The following is a 21793-nucleotide window of genomic DNA, read 5'->3' as shown; positions in this document are numbered from 1 at the left end:
CTGCAGAGATACAGAGAGGTTATGGCGAATGCGGAGAGATACACCATTGTTCGTGGATTCCGGCCAAGAACAGGTCAGCAAAAATTACAGAACTAGACTTAGGCCTTGAGCACTAGGATGACATGATCCAAAAAAGTAAGGTTAGGACAACAAAGCAGAAACGAATAGCAGTATTGGAAACGTTGAGGGAAGCGCTTAATGTTTCTGGGCGAGAAGCCAAGCTTTCACTTTCGATCTGAAAGACCAAAAGGTGGGGTCGGCTCTGATGGTAGTAGGAAGGGAGTTCCAGCACTTTGCAGCCTGCACAGGAAAGCTGAAACCACCTGCCGTTTTCAATTTGAACTTAGGTATGTTGAGGCAGGGTGTGTAGAAAGACCTTGTTGGTTTGGATGACAGGTTCCTAGTGAATCTGTCCGCTAGGTATTTGTGGGCCGAATTTGACAAGCATCTGTGTGTGATAATGTAGTATCTATCATACGAATGGTGGCTGCCTGATCTCTATGAGACATGCCTGACCACATCATGGCATGGAGAGATCAGAACATTAAGAAATGAAGTCACCGGAGTTCCAGAATGAAGCACGGAATTGAATCACAACCGTCCGGCTCTTGATGCTGCAAGTTGTCTCCCTCCTTATCTCTACTTATAACTTAATGATTAATTATAAATAAAACATTTATTTATATTACACTGCCGTCCCCTTTTTACTTATTACCCTTATTACGGCCTACTTCATTGGCGACGAGGATGGGATGCTGTTAACGGAGCTGCTCCGCTCATGCCCGAGTGTAGTAGCGGCCCCGTCTTCGTGTTCCTGAAGGTGACGCTGACTTTCATAGCACCTTTTAAAAGCTCCGTGTAGTGCTGCACCCAACCCCTCATTGACAAGTGCGACCATGCAGTCGTTTAAAGTGGTCGGGCCGCGCTACACATTGATGAATCTCATTGCTTAATCCCTGATTCTCCCGTCTGCTTATGTTGTTGACAATTTCGCGCATGCGTGAATGCACCGAAAGAAGAAGACATCCTTAAAGCAACAGTACATCATTTTCTCTAGTGCAAGTTCCTATTTCTTTCACATATTGAAAGTGCTGAAACTCTGTTGGATTAAGACAAGGAACATCACAAGCTGAAGACTTATCTTCTGAAATATACTAAGGATCCATTTACTTATTGAGATGCAAATGGGAAAAGAAGTAGTTAGTTAACTTTACTTTATTAAAAGTAAACACATACAAATTTATAAGGACCCTGCAGAAATTTTCTGTGCATTGCACACCACGTGGACATCACAATACTCAAACTGAATTTGAACTTGCACATTTCTGCATCTTAGGGAGTCTTAATTGGATCACATATATACAATATTAATTAAGTATAATTTATCATGGCATTCAGCAGTGTGCCTCCACCTGCTTTCTTTATGCCTAGCACTGATGAACCTGCTTTGCCTTGGAAGAGGTGGATAAAGTCCTTTGAACATTATGCAGGAGTGATTTGCGGTCCCAATTGTAGTGCAGAAAAGAGAAAGTCATTACTCTTGCACTGTTTAGGTCCTGTTGGACAAGAAAAATATGAAACACTTCCAGAATTAACAGATGAGGAGAGTGTGGACCTAAATGAATATCAGCGAGCTGTAAAAAAAATTGACAAACACTTTGAAAAGAAAGTGAGCATAATATTAGAACGTTACAAGTTTGGCAAACGCACACAGGAGGAGGGAGAAAGTGTGGAGAAGTTTGTCACTGCATTAAGGAAATTATCAAAGTCATGCAATTTCAATGAGCAACTGGACGAGAGACTCAGAGACCAATTTATGTTAGAGTGTCGCAGTAGCAAAGTGAGGGAAAGATTGTGGTCAGAAAGTGATCCTTCCCTTGACACTGTTCTCCGAGTGGCAAAAGAAGTAGAACACACGGAAGAGTGTGTTAAAGAATTGGAGAACAAGATGAAACAAGTAAAAATAGGAAACAGCAATAGTAAAATGCAGGATACACCTGATGAGGAATCAATTTCCATGATCAAGGATAATGCCTTTAAGAAGAGACCTGTCACCAAACAGGGCAATATGTGGAGAACAGATAAAAAATTAAGCAAATATGATCAAAAAAGTTTATCATATGAAGTCTCTAAGAAAAACGGTCCAGAGAATCGATTAAGGAAACTGGAAAAAAAACGCCAGGGAAGGTGTTACAGGTGCGGCAACGTGAATCATTGGGCCGATGATCCAGATTGTCCAGCATTGAAAATCATTTGCAGTAAGTGCAAAGGGAAGGGTCACTTCTCTAAATGTTGCAGATCACGTGATGATGCCATGAATTGGATAGGAGACAATTCTGATAGTGATTGCAGTGAGAAGGAAAATCAAGAGGATTGCGTGTGTACCATTACTGATGATGATGAAGAGGTGTTGGAAAGTCCCAGGGCTATGGTGTCCATTGATGGCAATGAAGTATGTATGATGATTGACACCGGCGCAAAATATACACTCCTACCGAGGCAATTGTGGAACAAGAATAAACATGAGTATTTACATGAAACGGATATCAATCCTAGAGCTTATGGAGGTGTGAAGATCAATGTCATTGGTTGGCATTGGGGAAAATTGAAATTCAAGAACAGAAATGCCAAAGGCAAGATATATATCACTAGTGAAGGGAAAACAGCTCTACTCAGCTGGACTCACCAGAGCAAATTACGAGTGAAAGTGGATTCCACCAGTGAGGAATCAGTTTTGTCTGTAAGTAGTGATAATTCTGAATTAACTAATGACAGTGATGTTATACGTAAAGCTGGTTTGATACAGGTTTTCCGTGATAAAATAGGATGTCTCCAAGGATATACCCATCAGATATTACTCAAACCAGACAAGAAACCCGTAGCTCAAAGATTAAGAAGCATTCCTTTAGCTGTAAGAGAAGAAGTCACTAAGGAGATAAAGAAGATGGAAAAAGATGGAATTATAGAAAGTATTGATGCCAGTGAATGGGTTTCTCCACTAGTTATTATAAAAAAGAAATCAGGAAAACTCAGGATTTGTGTTGACTTGCGCGAATTGAACAAATGTGTCATACCTGATCGCCATCCCTTACCTAATATACAGGAAATTGTTTCCACAATTGGACCCTCTAAAATATTTTCAACGTTAGATCTATCTTCCGCTTACCATCAGATTAAACTGCACAGAAGTTCAAGGAAACTTACTGCTTTCATAACTCCTGATGGGCTGTATCAGTTTAAAAGAATGCCCTTTGGATTGGTGTCGGCAGCGTCAGTTTTCCAGAAGGTTATGTATAGCATGTTCAAGAATACTGAAGGAGTGATTTGTTTTCAAGACGATATATTGATTCATGCTGCCACTCAACAACTACATGACGAGAGGCTATTACATGTATGTAAAAAATTACACGATGCAGGTATGACATTAAGCAAAGACAAATGCAAGATAAATTGCACAGAAATTGAATATTTGGGACATAAAATTACAGCAGAAGGGATTTTTCCAAAGCCACAATTGGTCAATACCATTGTGGGGATGCCGAGTCCGAATAACAAAGATGAGATTCATACATTCATTGGTATGGCTGAATATTACTCAAAATTTGTCAAGGATTTTGCCATCCACACTGTCCCATTACGAGAAGCACTTAAGAGGAAATCATTTGAATGGAACATGGAATGTGAAAATGAATTCAATTTTATAAAAAGTGCGATAAATTCTGCTCCTGCATTGAAGAATTTTTGTACCAATGACAAGATTATCATCACTACAGATGCCAGTAACATAGGCTTGGGGGCAGTGTTGTCTGAAGAAAAGGATGGTCAGGAAGCAATAATCGCTTTTGCATCAAGATTGCTCAAGGGAGCAGAGACTTCATATGCCACTATAGAGAAGGAAGCGTTAGCTATTAAGTGGGCATCTGACAAGTTTAGAAGCTTTATATGGGGAAACCAAGTTGAGTTTCGAACTGATCATAAGCCTTTAACTCAAGTATTCATGTCTAAAGGTCTCAATAAAGTATCCAACAGGATGAGAAGATGGGTAATGATGTTGCAAGAGTTCAACTACACTGTGATATATGTTCCAGGAATTAGGAATGTGTCTGCTGATTGCTTATCTCGATTGACTAACATTTCTGAGATTGTTGATGAAGATGAAGACAATGAAGTTGTCTTTTGTGTAGAAACCTCTTCCATCTCTAAGGATGTTTGGGATTACGCTGAATCTAACGATGATAACATCAAGAAATTGAAAAAATTAATTCAAAGCCAAGGTTGTATGAAGAAATCAAAATTTGAAGAGGATGGATTGAGTGTTTTTTGGCCTGTTGCAGATGAACTGCATGTTCAAGGTGATTTTGTAATGAGAGGAGATAAAGTCATCCCTCCGACGGATCTGCGTTTGAAGATTATAGAACTGGGTCATGAGGGTCATCAAGGAGTGATAAAGACCAAACAAAGAATTAGGAACGACTATTGGTGGCCTGGGTGCGACCTGCAGATTGAACGATTTATTAGGGAATGTATCCTTTGTTGCGATGATGAAAAAAGATGTGTGGGTTCTAGGCAACCAATGGTTATTACTGATATTCCCAGTAATGTGTGGAAGGATATAAGCATGGACATTTTAGGTCCCATATGTTGCAAAGGTGTACAAAAATATTGTCTGGTAGTCATAGATCTACTCACCAGGTGGGCAGAGATTTTGATTGCCCCTAGTATCACATGTAAAACTGTAGTTGAATTTTTATCAAAGGTATGTGAGAGGGAAGGATACCCGGGAAGTATTCTTTCCGATAATGGTACTCAATTTAAGTCTAAAGAAGTGGCAGAATTCTGTAAAAAATATGCTATTGAGCACAAGACTAGTTCTATTTACCATCCTCAAACTAATGGATTAGTAGAACGATTTAATAAAATATTGAAAGAAACCATCAGAATGGCTTGGGCCAATGGGATGGATTGGGAGGATGCGGTCAGGGAGAAAGTAATTGCCCATCGCTTTACCCCACACACCAGTACAGGTCTTTCTCCCTTTGAGTATAGTAGGGGAAGAAAAGCAAACACCAAGTTAGCCCCCATTTGGCTCACAAAGGAGAATAAGGAAATAGAAAGGAATTTAGTCCATGTAAAAGACAAACTTAGGGAAACACAAAAGAGAAACAAAATAAACTATGATAAGAAAGTACGTAGCAACAAATATGATATGTCTACAGCTGTTGGTAAGTTGGTCAAGGTGTTACTTCCTCCCGCTCTAAGAAATGGACCATGCAAATGGTCCAATCCTATTAGAGTTGTAGAGGCTTTTCGTCATGCTGTCAGGACAGAGGACAAAAGGATATGGAATGTAGAAAGAATTTGGATGTGTGAAAGTAATGAGTGTAACAAGAAGAATAAGAAAAATGTAGATCAGGATATAGTCAGAAATGATAAAGTTTATAGAAATTTAAACAGTAATGTGAAGAATAGTGCTGTTGAGAAGAAGTGTGATAACAATTTTGAGCAACTTCAATTTTCCTTGCCAACCACCTCCAGACATGGTGGAGGCATGTCCAGATCTGGCAGATCGTATCGTTTGCCGAAAAAGATGGAGGACTATGTGGAGTTTACATGAACCAGATGTGAACTTAGTTCCATGAGTTTCTTGTATATAGTTTGTGAACAATATAAAGGAAAGGAGATGTGTAGTATCTATCATACGAATGGTGGCTGCCTGATCTCTATGAGACATGCCTGACCACATCATGGCATGGAGAGATCAGAACATTAAGAAATGAAGTCACCGGAGTTCCAGAATGAAGCACGGAATTGAATCACAACCGTCCGGCTCTTGATGCTGCAAGTTGTCTCCCTCCTTATCTCTACTTATAACTTAATGATTAATTATAAATAAAACATTTATTTATATTACACTGCCGTCCCCTTTTTACTTATTACCCTTATTACGGCCTACTTCAGATAACAAGCGTACGCAGCGACATTCTGTAACGCACTGGGAGCCAGAGTGTATCCCGTCTAACGGCAGAGATATATGATTGTCATAGCAACCAGTGAGCGTAATGATGACCTGGGTGTCATCAGCATAATTCGTGTATGTGATGCCAAGGTTATCAAGACGGTCAAAGAGAAGCTTTGTGGAAATGTTATAAAGCGTTGGGGATACACAAGACCCCTGAGGGACACCACAATGGATGGGTACTGGCTCAGCGGATTCTGTGGGTGCGAAGACTCTTGTGGTTCTGTTTGGGAGAAAGAATTGGATCCAACTAGCGGCGTTCTAAGAGAAGGCTGCAGCTGCTGTTCGATGTTTGGTCAGGATCTGATGGCCAACGAGATGAAATGCTGCTGATGGGTCCAGCAAAAGGAGGATGGGCAAATTTCCTTTGTCATTGGTTTCATTCATTTGGATTTTAACGTCCAAGAGGGCAGTTTCCATTCCATTCCATGCCTGGGTCTGAAGCAAGATTGACGCAGGCCTAGGATATTGTTGTCCTTGGAATATTTTTGGATTTGTAGATAGGCCGCTCTATCTAGAATTTTTAGGAGAAATGGGACTGTTGTTATCAGTCTATAATTAGTCGGTATGTTTGTATCTAAATTGAGTTTTTCGAGGAGAGGCAAAACCCACGCCTCTTTGTCATTATTGGAGACTGAGCAGTTTTTGAAGGACGAGTTAATCAAAGTGGCAATTAAATGAGCTAGATCATTTGCTCCTTCCTTGATAACCGATGCTGGACAAATGTCTCCCTGGCACGTTGAAGGTTTTAGTCCCATAATGATGTTTTGCACTTCTTTCGGAGTGACTGAGGAGAAGTAGAAGGGATGACACAGGGGGGGGGGTTGGTGGTCAAGCGATTTGCACGTGATGGACCTCGAGGCTATGCTAGTCTTTTTAGACTAAATTTTGGCTTGTAGAAGGGCTATTTTGTCAGATAAGGACGCTTCTGTGGTTGGTGCAGGCGACTCCAGTTCCCTTAGCATGGTAAAGAGCTCTTTCGTGCCATATTTTGCATTTTGAATTCTGACATTGTAGATCTCTTTTTTGGTATTGAGGATAGCAGTTTTGTAGGTCGGGGCAGCCGAGGTGAACTTATCCCTGTTAGCGATTGAAGGTGTTTTTCTCCAGGTGGCTTCGGGGGATCTTTTAGCATTACAGAGGGTTTTTAGGTTCAGCGTAAACCATTTATTTAAATGGGCTGAGGTTTTGGCTTTTCTTAATTTAAGTGGGGCAATTTTATTTAAGGCTTGTTATAAAGTATCATTGTACAAGTCTACCAGAGAGGAGGGGTCTGTATTTATGTTTTTAGGAGCGTCAATAAAAGGCTGAAGTAGGGGTAGTAGGTTGTCTGCTGTTAAGTTAGGCATGTTTCTAGATAATGTTTCTGGGGCGATGGCGGTACTGGTATTGAGATGGGCGCTGTCCTGTATATTAAAGGTGATGCAGTGGTGGTCTGACTAGGCACAGGGCGCATTGTTGAGGATTGTGGTGGTGCAGTTGAGGTCTTCTAACCAGTCCAGTGTTCTGCCCTTGTTGTGTGTAGACTCATTAATGCAGTGTTTGAAGCCAAGTTGTGTGATGGAGTTTTCTAGGATGGTGGCGTTCGTGTCATTCGCGTAGGCCTAAGTTAAAGTCTCCCAACAGAATAATTTGAGAGTCAGGTCTGGTGTTTTGAGTGAGTAGGAGTGTAATATCCTCCTTGAATGGCGTAATGGGCCTTCGCGGCCGGTAGATGAGATGTAGTAGAAGGGTGCGAGGTGGCTGAGAGGGGGAGTTTAACCGAACAAAGTTCTTCTGACACAAGGAAAGCACTAGGGAATTCTCTAAGGGCAAGATGTGATTTGGCTATGAAAGCCAATCCCCCACCTTTGCCCGTGCCTCTGTCTGCTCGAATGATAGTGTAATTATCTGGGAGAGCTAGTGACAGAGTGGGTCCTGCCGCAGGGTATAGCCAAGTTTCTGTTATGGCCAGAATGTGTAGCTGGTTGCTGGAGATGAGGTCAGCAATGTCCAAGGCATGGGCTAACATAGATTGGGCGTTGATAAGAGCTCCTTTGATTGCTGGTATGTCAGGTGTTTCTAGTAGTGGGATAATGGTCCCAAAGGAACAAGATTTTGTTGTTTGGGTCTGTGGACACAGTGGGTTATGTTGTAAGGCTGGGTGTTAATCAGATTGTTTGTTGGCATCAGGGCATGAGGTCTACTTGTCTTGTTACATGTGAAACAAGACCCCAATCCCGCCTCAGTGGACAGGGCACTACTGGTGTGTGGGGAGAGGCGAAGAGATGGATCTATTCAAACGGACTGATGAGACAAAGGGCAGTGTTGGCAGGTGCCAAGTTCACGTCAGAGCGAGATGGGTAAGGCTGTAAACAGGGTAGGAACTTAGTTGGGGCGATACTATGGAACAGAGGTAGGAGGGTAACCGTAGTGAACGTTACTCCCTGCAAGGTGGCCATGAGTAGTGAATAAATGGCGTAAGTTAGAGATCTAAGGGCTTAGAAACAACACAATGGATTGTGTCGTGATATGCTGAAGTAGGCACCAGTAGCTGAGTGTGATGCCAGAAGAAGTATGCAAAGATGCTAAATATAGCAACAAATACTGGATGCCACTGGATATGGTATGCAGTGGAGGTAGGTGTTGGGGAGAATTCTCTGTTTAGGCTGAATTTCCTAACCTAGTGAGTCCCCCAGCAGCTTTGCTGGATTTGTGGAGTTTGTTTTTTTTCTCCTGCCAAGATGAGACTCTTTTTCTCCCACTCTTGGACATGATTTGTGGTGTTCCTTTGACTGTTAATGTGTTTTATGGGCTATGGGGTCCTTTACTCCATAGGGTCTCATGTGTTTTTACTATGTGTTACACAGCACCCTCCGTGCAGTGACACAGGGGTGTCCTAGTGACACCCCACCATAGACTCCATACCCTGGGACTGACTACTGTCTCCCAGGGCATGTAAAGTCACCATTGGCTTTACTAGTCCCAAATTATGAACAGAAACCAGTACAAACCATCATATTGTTGACGTACTGGTCAGGGCAATTTGATTGCCCCGGGGTCTGTTAGTCGAGGGGGCACGTCTCCGTCCCCCCTGATCGAGTTTTGGCTGGTGGCAGTGGATACTACGTTTTATATTCGACCGCGAATATATCTCTATGGGATATTCCCATTGTTCGAGGCTACCAACTTTAATTATTTAATTCTCATAGCCTCGAACATACCGCCGGTTTATTTATTTAATATTAATTCACCGGTTGTTTTTTTTTGCCAGGACTCGATTCAAAAATGGCGTTTGTGTTCTCTTCTGCGACTCCAATCCAAGTCGAGCCCTTTGTTCCACTTTTTGGCGGGCTTCTCCACAGAAGCCTCCAAAAGTGGTGCCACTCTGTCTGGGTATCACAGGGGGCGTGGGAGGGGGTTTAGGCACCCTGGACTGAGTTACCTTGGTAACTCAAGTCGCACTCTTGTGTGATTGGCCCAAGTGGTGAGCCGGCTGGCTCACCACTTAGCATGTTTGATTGACAGCTAGGCTGAGTGAATGGGGGTGTGCTGCATAAAAGCAGGGCTTTTGGGACTGGAACCTCAGAAGTCGCCACAGGACCTGAGAATCCGACGAGGGAGAAGCTGAGCCGACCTGCTACGACGACACCACCGGTGGAGCCCTGCGGAACCGACTTACCACTTCCCGACGAAAGAGAAGATCTCCCGGCTGGTGAGTCTTCTTCCCCTGACTGGTGGGCACAACCAGTTTACCTTCTTTTCCTCGCATCCCAGGACGTCTTGTGGTCGAATTGCCCGTGCCAAGCACCCCGGCAACCGGATAGCCACTTACCACTGGACCGCGAATAAAAGGACCACTCCTTTTTGACCTGAGAACTCTGCGGCTGGTTTCTTCCCTGGCAGTGCAACGGACTCCTGTCTTCCTCCCCGACAAGATCCTCTCTTCCCCCGAACGAAGCACCGACTTGCATCCGCTGCCAGGAACAACTGTCCCCGCTGGAGTATTCTCACCACTTTAAGGTACAGTGTCCGCCAGGCCTCCCTTTCTAAAGATTGCTACAAGGTAATAATAATCCCTTAACCTTCTGGACTGGGCTGGCCGCCTTGACCATCTAACTAGTCCCTTTCTTTTGGTCCATCTCTTTCTGAACCTTTTCGAGACTTTTGTGCACTTTTCAACCGTGTGACCTTGGACACATTTCGTTCTGATCCTCCTAAAGTGGATCCGGCTTTCTGAAATATAACTTCACGGTTTGACTCTGCCTTCCTCTCTTGCTGTGTTCTTTTGAAAGTGTTGGGATCTGTTTCAATTTATGCTCTGCCTTTCTCTCCCTTTTAAACCAAATTATTAGAGTGCCATCTACGTTAAGGGCTCACCGCTGTCTGAAAATAAGTGGGGGCTTTACTTAAGACTTGTCTAATATTCTTTTAAGGGAGTGTATATCTTTTAGTGACCGTGTTTTTGAACTGCTTAATATTAGTGCCTGTGTGTTTTACTACATGTGGTTTTAAATAAATAATTATATCTCTTTTACACCAAGCTCTGGTCAGTGTTTGCATAGTTCTACTGTTTTCTTTTGACCTATTGTGAATACTCTGTATACTGCCTAACTGTTCTTGAGGGAAGTCTGACTGCTCAGCCACAGCTACCAAGTGAATCTGTGTGGTACAGACTGCTACCAAGTGGGTTTACTGCCAAACACCTGTAGTCTTAAATCTTTTGCAGTTGTCCCAGAGGGAACTGCACAGGTTTCTGCCTAACAGTAGGTACTGTGGCAGATACTAGACACAGCAAGATAAGGTACACAGTGACATGCTGGGTGCGGCACTAGCTACTATACAGGGTGTTTGGGACTAGACAGTCCCTTGGGCACAGGCTAAGTGCGTACGACAGTAGTCGAGTAGTTACAAGTTAGGTACAGCTAGCACATGAGCAGCACTGGCAAATAGCAACAATCCGTTGGGCATAGGCTAAGTGTGAGAGTCACAGGGCGGTAGTCAGATGGACACCAAACTAAGGTACAGTAGTCTCAGCGGCAGTAATACTCAGGTCATGGGTCGGATGCAGCTAGCACATGGGCAGCACAGGCAAGTAGCGAACATATATAGTTAGGTGAAGCTATGCGCAGCATGAGCATAGCAAGTATCCGGGGAACATAGTACAGTGTGAACATCCCGGATAAGTTGCAGGCAGGGGAGTGTTAGTCGATGGGGGTCAATGCTGGTGGCGTGCCTGAAGACTGAGTGACAGGTAACGTGGAACAGCAACGTTAATGTGGGGGCGGGAGCTCCACTGCACAGTGACAAAGTGGTGACAGGATTGTCAAAGGGTGCAGGGCTTACCTCTGAAGTGGCGTTGACATAGGGTGGGGGCTTCGCGCTCCACGCTGACACGAACAGGCGCAAACAGGGCCTTCTTCTACAGTCCTTACTCAATGGGCTGGCGTTTCCGCCTGCCGGCTTCCTCGATTGGTCAAAGAGGACGCTTGTTGCTAGGCAACTAATACACAGCCTCTGTTTCAGCTGGTATAGGCGCCGGCTATTTTAAGAACCAGCAGGCAAGTGTGCAGCACATACAACGTGCAGATTAAAGGTGGCGAACAACACATTTAGTAAATGTAGTGCCTCAGAAAGAAGGCGCTTCCAGAATAAAAGCACTGATAGTAGTGATGGGGGTCCAATTAGCACGATGCGCGTCGGGTGTCTCTCGTAGTCAGGAGACACGGCAAGCCTCCATTGATGATCGTCAGTATGCAGCTCCTAGAGGGGGAGAGGGCTCCAACCCTCTCCACGGCGGGGATATGCAGCGAGTGAGAAGATTCGCGTAAACGGGGCCTTTTTCTACAGGCCTTACTCGGTGGGCCGGCGTTTCCGCCTGCCGGCGTCCTCGGTTGGTCAAAGAGGACGCTTGTTGCTAGCCAACTAATACACAGCCTCCATTTGAGCTGGTAAAGGAGCTGGACATTTTAAGAACAGGCAGGCAAGCGTGCAGCACAAACAAAGTGGAGATTAAAGGTGGCAAACAACACATTTAGGAAATGTAGTGCCTTAGAAAGTAGGCGCTTCCAGAATAATAGCACTGATGGAAGTGGTGGGGGTCCATGTAGCACGATGCACGTTGGGTGTCTCACGTAGTCAGGAGACACTGCAAGCCTCTAGTGATGATCCTCAGGATGCAGCTCCTACAGGGGAAGAGGGCTCCAACCCTCTCCACAGCAGGGATGTACGGAGAATGAGGCAATGTTAAGGCCAGTGGCTATCCATGATGGCTACCAGTTTAAATGTTGCAGTTACTTAAAGTTAGTGGACCTGAGTGAGCTTCCAATCTGAATCTTGGATAAAAGGAGGCCATTCAACAGATCATCATTGGAGCCAAGACCCACATGAAGAAGTGCATCTGCTAATGACCCAGGGACAGCCTTTGCAGCTGATCAGCATCAAATCCAGTTACGTCCCGGTGAAGCCCTGCTCCTCTGTCTGATCTCAAGAAAGCCCTCATTGGTGCTTTGACCCCTGGACCATTGGGAACAGCCATACTAAACCCCTGCCCAAGGATCTGTGCCCTTCAGAGCCTTTGGAAGTGACCGTGGACCAACCGGTGGACTGACCTGCTCTCTCCTGGGTTACCTCACTGCCAGAGTTGCCAGTCCAAGGGCATCCCTGGAACTTGGAGAATCTTTAACTTGTGCTATAAGTCACCGGCTCTTGGATGTTCAGCCTTCTAATCCTGATTGAAGCAGTGCAGACCCTGCTCCTATGTTTGCCCATTGGAGATTGTCTGTCACCGTCTGATCATGGTGACTCTCGTTGCAGTCCGTCTTCTTCAGCTGGAAGGTTTCTGAAACCGGTATTCAAGCCCTGCGACCGTTCAAAACAAAATACTGTGTCTGATACTGACTCTGCACCTGCGACCACTGGACCTCCCTCGACCAGACCGAGCACAGAAGAACATGTCCCCAATGGAATCCAGAACCTCAGCAGTGGTCTCTGGAGAAATCAGATGAAGGGAGGTTGAGTTAATACACCCGTTTCTTTCCCCCCTATCCACCGTAGGGTTACATGGCGTAACGTCCTGGCCCTATCTATGTTGCCTGATCTAGACAGGTGGTTGTCTGGTCAAGGATCCCCTCCTGGGCCTTCCCTAGTGCAACGAAAAAAGAGAGTTACTTACCTGATCTTTCCTTAACTTTTTGGAACTCTGAATTGCAACCACTGGCATTGTCCAATCACATAATAAACCTACCTGAAAAGTATATCTTTTGGAATTGATGACTTTATGACACTAGGCCCAAATCTATCTCAAGGATGACCTTCTTATATAATAGGGAACTCTTTTAGTGTTGCTCTAAAGTGTTTCTGCTGTGTTGTATGCATCCAACTGCTTGTATTGCACTGCTTTTGAATAACATGCTTTTCTATCTTCTCACAAGAGTGAATGTATATATGTTTTATACTAAGTGAATGACAATATTTGCCTGTCTAACTGGAATTATTGTGTTACTTTGAGTGTACTTGTAGCCCTAGACCACTTTCGCACCCATCTAGTCTAAACCGTACCACTCTGCTACCTACCTTTATTGGGCTTGACTATACCAGGTTCTTTCCTGTAATTCACCATAATAGTTTTTCTTGCCCAAATTCCCCCTGCCCACGGGCTGATTTCGGAAATGCATGTTGTCAGAAAAACATTTAACCATTTTGTGAATCAGTGCCAAATTTATGAACCACGATCAGTAGATATATTGAACAAAAAATTGATTTGCTTCTGTAAAAAGTGCAAGGAAGAGCAAATACATAATGTTTGCATATTTAAAACATTTTAATGTGACTGATTGTGCTGTATATTACAGATCCAAGAGGCAGATTCCCGTGAAGATCTGATAAAAAATTATTACATGGCAAGAATAGTGGAAGTTACAACACAGCTACAGCTGGCTGATAGCAGGGCTGTTCATTTTCATGCTGAGGTAAGCAAGACTGCGTATTAAGGTTGTTTTCTTTGTAACCACGGGTGAAACATTGTTTAATATCCAACATATACCAGTGGAAAGATTTTTACGCTACCCCAGCATTGCCTATACTTTTGGCCTTTGGTGAATCACAAGGCTGCTTTTGTGGGTTATATGTGATCTTACTGATGGAAAATTGAGAGGGGTACATTTCATTGCGAAAAATACTGAATTCTTTTTTTTTATTATTTTTATTTGGGGGTCACCCCAAGCCCCCTGATTTTCCATCCTTATAACGCCACCCCAACCCCATTCTGACCCATTATAACCTCTTACCCCACTACCCTATATATATTTATTTAATATTTTCGGTACTCTGGTTTTTTCAGTAAATTGACTGGGTACCCTTTTGTGATGTACTCAATGATACTTTGTGCTGCACTCAATGACATTTTGTGCTGCTTACATCTTGTATCATTTGGTAATTGTGCTACGACACGACATGATATGATATGGCATTTATAACGCGCCTATACACAAGTATTTCGAGGCGCGACGAGGCAAGGGAGGGGGAACAACGGGAAGACAGACAGCAATCTTACTAGGCCAGGTGTCATTCAGATCACGCAAGTGCATGGGAAGGGGAAGGGGAAAGGGAAAAGTGCGAGGGGGAAGGGAGAGGGGAAAGTGCAGTACAAGGGGTAGTAGAAAAAATAGATAACAGCCGGAGGTGGCATGTGCAAGGTAGGTGCAGACATAAGTGCTAGCACGGGGACTGAAGGGATGCAGAAAACAGTCCCCAGGTGCAGGGGTTACCAGGGAGGCAGTGCAGGTTTGCAGCTGTCGGTGCTTTGGCCCGAGATCAGGCAGGGTGGCCAGGTAACCAGTGCAGTTTCAGCCAGGAATTCAGCAGGGGAGAGAAAGCAGAAGCAAAGAGGAAGGTTTTGAGGGGCTTCCTGAACCGGAGGTGGTCCTCCTCAAGTTTCACGGAGGTAGGAAGGCTGTTCCACAGGGAGGCCCCTGCTGAAGAGAGAGATCTACCACCAACTCGTTGCTTGTAGAAGCGACTGACCCTGAGAGAGTTGGAGGCGAATGAGCGAAGGGCTCGGGAAGGAAGGTATTTAGGAAGAGAGAGTTGAAGGTATTGCGGCCCCAGAAGGCCTTGAGGCCAAGGACAAGTCTCACAGTCCTGTTCTGGATAAGTTGCAGAGGGCGGAGAGTAGAGGCAGGCGGATTTAGATAGAGGCTGTTACAATAGTCCAGCCTAGAGAGAACCAGGGCTCTGGAGACAGTGAGCTTCTGGGGAAAGGAGAGGAAAGGAAGAATACCTCTGAGGAGGTGCAGCTGGTAGTGTGACCTCTTAGAGACATCAGAGATGTAAGGAGAGTGCGGAGTCAAAGATGACCCTGAGGTTTTTAGCCTCAAAGGTGGGAGCAGGAGGAGGGCCAAGAGAGGCTGGCCAGAGAGCTACAGGGAAGGAGGGAGCCGGTGTGCCGATAAGGAGAATCTGTCTTGCTGGCGTTAAGGCAGAGGTCATTGGTGGCACACCACTCCGGGATAGCAGACACAGTCAGAGATGAGGGTTGGGGAGGAGGAGGCAGAGGGTAGCCTGAAAATGAGCTGCATGTCATCCGCATAGCACTGGAAGTTAGGGCAGAGAATGGCGATGCGGGGGGCAAGGAGTGCCAGGTATTGGTTGAAAAGCCAGGGAGATAGGTTAGACCCCTGGGGGACACCACAGGTAGAGTAGAAGACAGAGGAGAGGAAGGACCCAAGTTGGACTGAAAAGCAAAATGGCTGAAAAGAAGAGCAAGGATTTAGCCCACAGGGAAAATGCCATCTTGTTAATACATGTATTTTTGTTTAGTAATAACTTATTATTTGAGATGACTGATGTTCAGCTTTAGAAGGATACCCTAATTTAGGCATTTGGGTTTTGGAGTCGTAATTTGATCTTTTGTACTTGTTCTTGTGTAACCTTAAAACAAATTGAATTGTTTCTTCAATACATTTAATTCACTTTAGTACAAATGCATGTTTTACAAATGACTCATAGTATTAACTCTTGCAAAGCAAGGGGGTAGGGGGCGTGTCCAGCAACCATGCAGTGAGGCTGCCTTTCGTGTGTGCTCCCGCTTGATCCTTTTAATGATAGTCAAAATTGAACGCATCACCTTGAAACTACAGCATAAAAGAGCGGAATACATTTGGGACCGAGCCACGGCAGTGCGGTTGAAGTCACACAGCTGCCGATGATGAGAGGGGGCTTGGAAGCATGGAGGACGTGGTCCTCAAGGTGGCAGCCGCTGGTCCCCGGCTGGCCATTGGGAGCCAGCAGAGATGTAAGCACTGCCGAGGGGCCTCTAGAAGGATTGAAGACAGCGGCATATATTGGCTAAGAGCCCTGAACCACAGAAGCGAGACCTGTGGTGCTAGCGGCCCGGTCGTAGTGAAGAACAGCAGAGACCCTGAGGGACGGCGCAGTCAGGGGTGACGCGCAAGCAGAGCCCCGGGTCGAGGCCGGCGCATACTGGCACATTGGATCACTGCGAATCCAAGAGACGGAGGGAGAAACATTGGCGGACCTGTCCTGCCGTGACTGCGGAGGGACATATGCACAGCGGGGGAGATCTCTTCTGCGGTGCGGCGGCGGCACTGCAACACCCTGCAGGAATGCGAAAGTGAGTAGGACGGACCACCTGGCAGGTCTGCTTTTGCATCGTGTGTGCAGCTGCCTGTTGGATAATGATGATCCGGAGCCTGGTGGCAGAGGGGCTGCGGGGGCCCTGCCCGGGTAGGTGTCACTATTGGACATTGCCATATCAGACACTGCCGCATTTCGAGCCAGAGCCATTTCGAGCCAGAACTGGCTAACATTGTGTTTAGAAGCACTATGACATGACGTGCGATATGGAGTGACCCGGCCCATCACCTGGAGACCTGGACAGTGGAGGCAAATCAGGAGGGATGGCGCGGCCCTTTGAGTGGCGAGTTTGACTGTTCACCCACCCTTGAGGACAGTGCTGACCGGATTCCCAGAATTAGTGGGTGATTGGAGTGGGACCCAGTAGTGGGTTCAGATGGCTGCCTGTTCACATGTCAGGGGCCTAAATAGCTTTGTTAAAAGGTTTCAGGTAAGTGCTTATTTGAAAAGGAAAGGGGTACACATCACGCTACTGCAGGAACCACAATTTACTGCAGACCAGCAGGGTGTGATTGGCAGAAAATGTGGGGGGGGTGTATGGCTCCCCTTTCTCAACTTATTTAAGGGGATTCCTGACGTGGGTTGCGCCAACGGTCCCTTTCAGCTGCTGGAGTTTAAGTGGGATGATGAGGGCACCATGGGTTTATTGAAAATAGGGAAGTGTGTATTATCAACACATAGGCTCCCAACAGTGGTGCTACAGCGTTTGCTGTGTTGAGGGGTGCCCTGGGGATATAGAGGGGGACTTCAATTGCACGCTCAATCCCCGGGTACATAGGTCTGATAGTTTTTTTTAAATCTCCTACGGCAAGATCCCTAGGAGCTCTGCTGTGAAATCTCGGATTAGCAAATGTCTGGAGGACTTAACACGAGGATAAGAGAGGATACTCTCATTATGCAGCACCATCTGCAGTTCATACGCCTCTAGATTACATCTTTACTGGGCAGGATACTGTTGGGGAGTTCCGAGGCAGTAGAGTATAAGGCCAGCGTCCTCTCTGATCATCCCCTGCTGATTTGCACCTGGCAGAGGTCTTTCTCCAGGGCACTGTTCCCGACCTGGGGCCTTAGAGTTGAGGCTTTACGGGATGGCATTTTCAGGGACTACCTTGAAGATGGAATAGAGGAATATTTTGAAACCAACACTGGCAGTGTCCTAAAAGCCTTCCACAGCACTCTGTGGAAGGCTTTTAGGATGGTAATGAGGGGAACAGCTATTCGCAAGATAGAGGGGCTTAGAAAGGAGATGCTAGAGGCCCTCGCTGTCACAGAGGCGGCCGTTGAATTGGCTGAACGGGAATGGGAAGGGATGGGTGAGGCGGAAGGGCATTTTTTAGTCCTGCACCAATGGTGTATCAAGGAATGGGAGCACCTCAGCAAATTCGATTATGCTAAATGTACCCCGCAGGCACATGCAGAGGGAGACGAGCCTAGCAAAATGCTGGCGTGGCTTTGCCACAGAGAGGAACCTAGGGAAATGATCTGCGCTATACGGAATATGGAGGGTGATGTTAAAACTCAAAGCGAGATGAATTAAGTTTCTTCTAAATACTACGAGACCCTGTACTCTGCGGGACCGGAAGTAAACAAGGGTGAAATTGTGGAGGCTCTAAATGCGATAGGGTTGCCTAAACAAGATGAGACGAGGGCAGACATTTTGGTTATATGGTCCCTACCGACGGGTAAGACCTCTGGGCCAGATGGTTTACCGGGGGAATTCTGCAAGATATTTCGAATGGATTGTGTCCTCCCACGTATTCCTCATCTTGTGATAATTCGTTATCTCCAGCTTCGCTGCTTCGGAAAAAGATTTTCTCGGCAGAGGGCGCTGTGCTCAAGGTCGTGGCGTTGATTGTCCCTCGACGGACTCCATACTCTGTCGACGTCACCGATGGTATAAATAGCTCGACCCGCGCCCGTTGCTTCTGTTCCGTTTTTTCGATCGCTTCGCTATCGAGAACGGCGCGCTTCTATTTTCTGTGAAGAAAATGTCATCTTCAACGTCTTCGACACCCAGGACTGGGTTCAAGAAGTGTGCAGATTGTGGGTCTAAGATGTCGATCACCGATCCCCACCGGATTTGTCTCTGGTGTCTCGGTTCTGTAGGGGAGGACTGGTCCAGGAGACCCCTCTCGCCTGCGTTTTCTCCCCAGGTGAGGGCTATGGCTCATTGGGCGTTCCCTCGTGCCACCCGGGCCCAGGTGGTGGAGGGCTCACCCGCTGGAGACATTGCCCACACGTATCGAGTGCCCACACGTATTGATTGCCACACAAATTTAGCTAGGCCCAGAAACCATTTTTTGCCCGGTAAAGATGGTGTGAGCTCAGCGCACTGTAGCGCGGCCCCCACCCTAGGAGAGTCACATCCCTGTTGCCGCAGCACCCTGGCAGATCCGCTGCGAGCACGTTCCCACGAACAAGACGGACATGAGCTAGCGAAATACGCTGACATTGTAACAGTTCACCTCCCGCAGTGTATTATCACTATCAGCATGACCCGGCCAGCAGGCCTGAACAATGAGAAGAACGGTAAAATGGTCATTTGATGGCAGACAGTCTTTATACATATGTATATATTAATGTAAAGACCACCTGCAAAGTATGCTTTCTTCCACAAAATCTCGTATATTACAAACGCCTGTAGAATGTATTAAAATGAGAGAGCATGCTCCCATGATATAAGCAATGACGAGCCCACACCATTGCAGGTGGATGCTAATAATAAAGGAACGCTCCAGGGATCTGTTTGTTGCGTGGATCACTGGGCAACCTACCTCCCATGGTTTTGCGCCATAACTAAGCTAATGCTGCTTGAGTATACGAGAAAGCGAATGCAACTATACTATGAACTCATGTAAAGGATGCGCGAGAATGCACTTATCATGTATGTATGTCTAAGCCCCTTGTGTGCCACCACCGTCACGTACAGTGGCGGGTCGTTTTCTATGTACTCCACCGACCCAACTACTACCTCATTTACTGCGAATGTATATGCATGTAACTAAAATACTGTAGCTGCTAGAACATAATATACAAATATGGTGCTCGGACTGGGTATAATCGAGACACATCAGCAAAGTTAAATGCATGTTTAAAGTGATTTTGAATAAGTATTATAGAAAGTGTTCAAATGTTTGTGATGTTTTTACCTACATTCGGCAACACACGAGGGAGATATCTTTGTGAATGTGTACAAGGCCATTCCCCCTCCCACCCTGCAAAGGCTGCCAAGACATGAGAACAGAGGCCCGCTCTGCGCTACCCCACCTCCCCCGACTAGACTGGAGCCACTTCAAAGATTTGTAGCCCCCACTGCAGCACCCAAGGCCGCGGCCAGCCACCTGCATTATTTACAGCACAGCAGTAAACCTTTGTCTAAACTCAAGCGCCCCCTCGTAAACCCCACAACCCACCGGACCATCTTAGACTTATGGCCCTGTGCAATCAGGACACCCAACACTTTGACAACACGCAGCGGAACATCCATAACAAACTTCTAACAAGGCAGAAAGACCTGTACCGCCCGTCCCAGGCCCCGAAGCTTAGCCCCTCGACCTATGGCCCCGGTCAACAGGACACGGGTAACCAGGCCTCGATATATTACCTCCAGACCCCTCACAAGGTGCATTCCTCCTGTGTTGCATTAACCTATAAAATAACCTATTGGAAGATTTACTAAAGAGAATAACACTGTAAATGACTGAATGACTGCGGTGTGCATGGCCGAGGGCAAGTAAGTTAGGAAAGGCATTCATCTCTGCCCCAGACCGCATTGGCACACCAACACCGCCCGGATGAACTCAAGCCGACCTGCCAGGCCCAGCCCAACCCACGAGGGTGACCAGTGACGTCCTTCAGCCAAGACCAACCACGCCGCAGCAGCACCTATAGTTAGTCGTCGCCACCCAATCCCAATGAACTTGTGCCCCCTATAGTATGTAGGTTTTGATGACGTTTTTTGTAAATATATACGCCTGTCTTTGCTATTGTCAGGCAGAGCGCTCTCGGAGGTTGCAGAGTTCTTTGCATGCCCTATTCTTATTGATAAACTCCCATTTACGCTCACCCGCACTCTGTCTTGGCCTTATTCCCATCCTGGGAGAGTCCTTCATTGTCTCTCATTGCGGGGAGGATCGTGCTGTTTGGGGACGCTTGCTTTCAGTTCCAGTCACCGAACCGACGACTGCGGGTCCTGCCAATCTATGACCGAGAAAGCTCTTCGTGAGAGGAGAGTTAAACTGTTGGTGGGGAGGGGGACCTCAAAAAAGGTTACATCAAAAAGACACAAGAAAGCGACTGATTCTAAGGAATCGGATCGCCATAGGCACTCAGAGATCTTGATCTAGGAGTAGACCGAGACACTCTTCGTCATCATCGAAAAAAATGAAGAGGAGACATAGATCTCCCTCATCATCTTCATCTTCAGAGTCGATCGAAAAAATTTGTTGTCCGACTAAATCGGATTCTCCCAGTAAGTGGGGAAGAATTCTGCAAAAAGATGATAGAGGTTTTCAAGAACGCGGCACCGACCCACTCGAAAGACCCTCGAAAAAGCCATACCCCTAAAGTCGCTCCATTGGACGACAAAAGGAAGTCCAAGGATACCATGGCAAAGACTGGTAGCGTCGAGGAATCCAAAAAAACTTGATGTAAAACCGTCGAAGACTCTTCGAGAGTCGAGCACTTCTCCAGTGCCATACAAGAAACATAAGTCTTCGAAGACTTCGACGACTTCATCGACGCCCTCGGCGTCGATAATTTCGACTCCAAAGCCAAAAACATCCTCTACGCCATTATCGAAGTCCTCTTCGAAGACTTCAAAGAACCCTTCGACAACTTTGAAGGATTTGCCAATTCCTTCGAAGCAGATGGAAGAGGAAGAAAGGAGATTCACTCCTTTGCCCAGGTCAGACTTTTTCAAATCTGTCAGCAATTTATGAAGAGTCTGCTTCAGGAGAAGACGAGGTTACTCCTTTGGGAGTTACTTATGGTACAAGACAAGTTCCTGAGGAACGTATTGACCAGGAATCTAGAATGAGAGACCTGAGTGATGCTCTACATTCTGCCAGTGGAGTTGACACATCCCCAGAATTAGAGTTCGCCAAACCTGATCTTGCAGAGCATGCAGATGCTGGGTACAGG

The 21793-nt window shown here is 46.0% G+C and overlaps 1 protein-coding gene across 2 annotated transcripts in view; it reads left to right on the top strand.

The window, feature by feature from the left end:
- PPP1R21 (protein phosphatase 1 regulatory subunit 21) overlaps window positions 1–21793 on the top strand; it is a 1307116-nt gene that overhangs the window by 1003115 nt on the left and 282208 nt on the right. For both annotated transcript variants that reach the window (XM_069608410.1, XM_069608409.1), the window contains one exon: window positions 13849–13965. In XM_069608410.1, coding sequence (XP_069464511.1) covers window positions 13849–13965 — 117 coding nt within the window. The remainder of the gene's footprint in view (window positions 1–13848; window positions 13966–21793) is intronic.

This window comes from Ambystoma mexicanum, chromosome 4q (assembly GCF_040938575.1).
Source record: "Ambystoma mexicanum isolate Mex_15411 chromosome 4q, UKY_AmexF1_1, whole genome shotgun sequence".
Lineage (NCBI taxonomy): Eukaryota > Metazoa > Chordata > Amphibia > Caudata > Ambystomatidae > Ambystoma > Ambystoma mexicanum.
The sequence above is the reverse complement of the archived record's forward strand: the minus strand, read 5'-3'. Positions and strand labels throughout refer to the sequence as shown.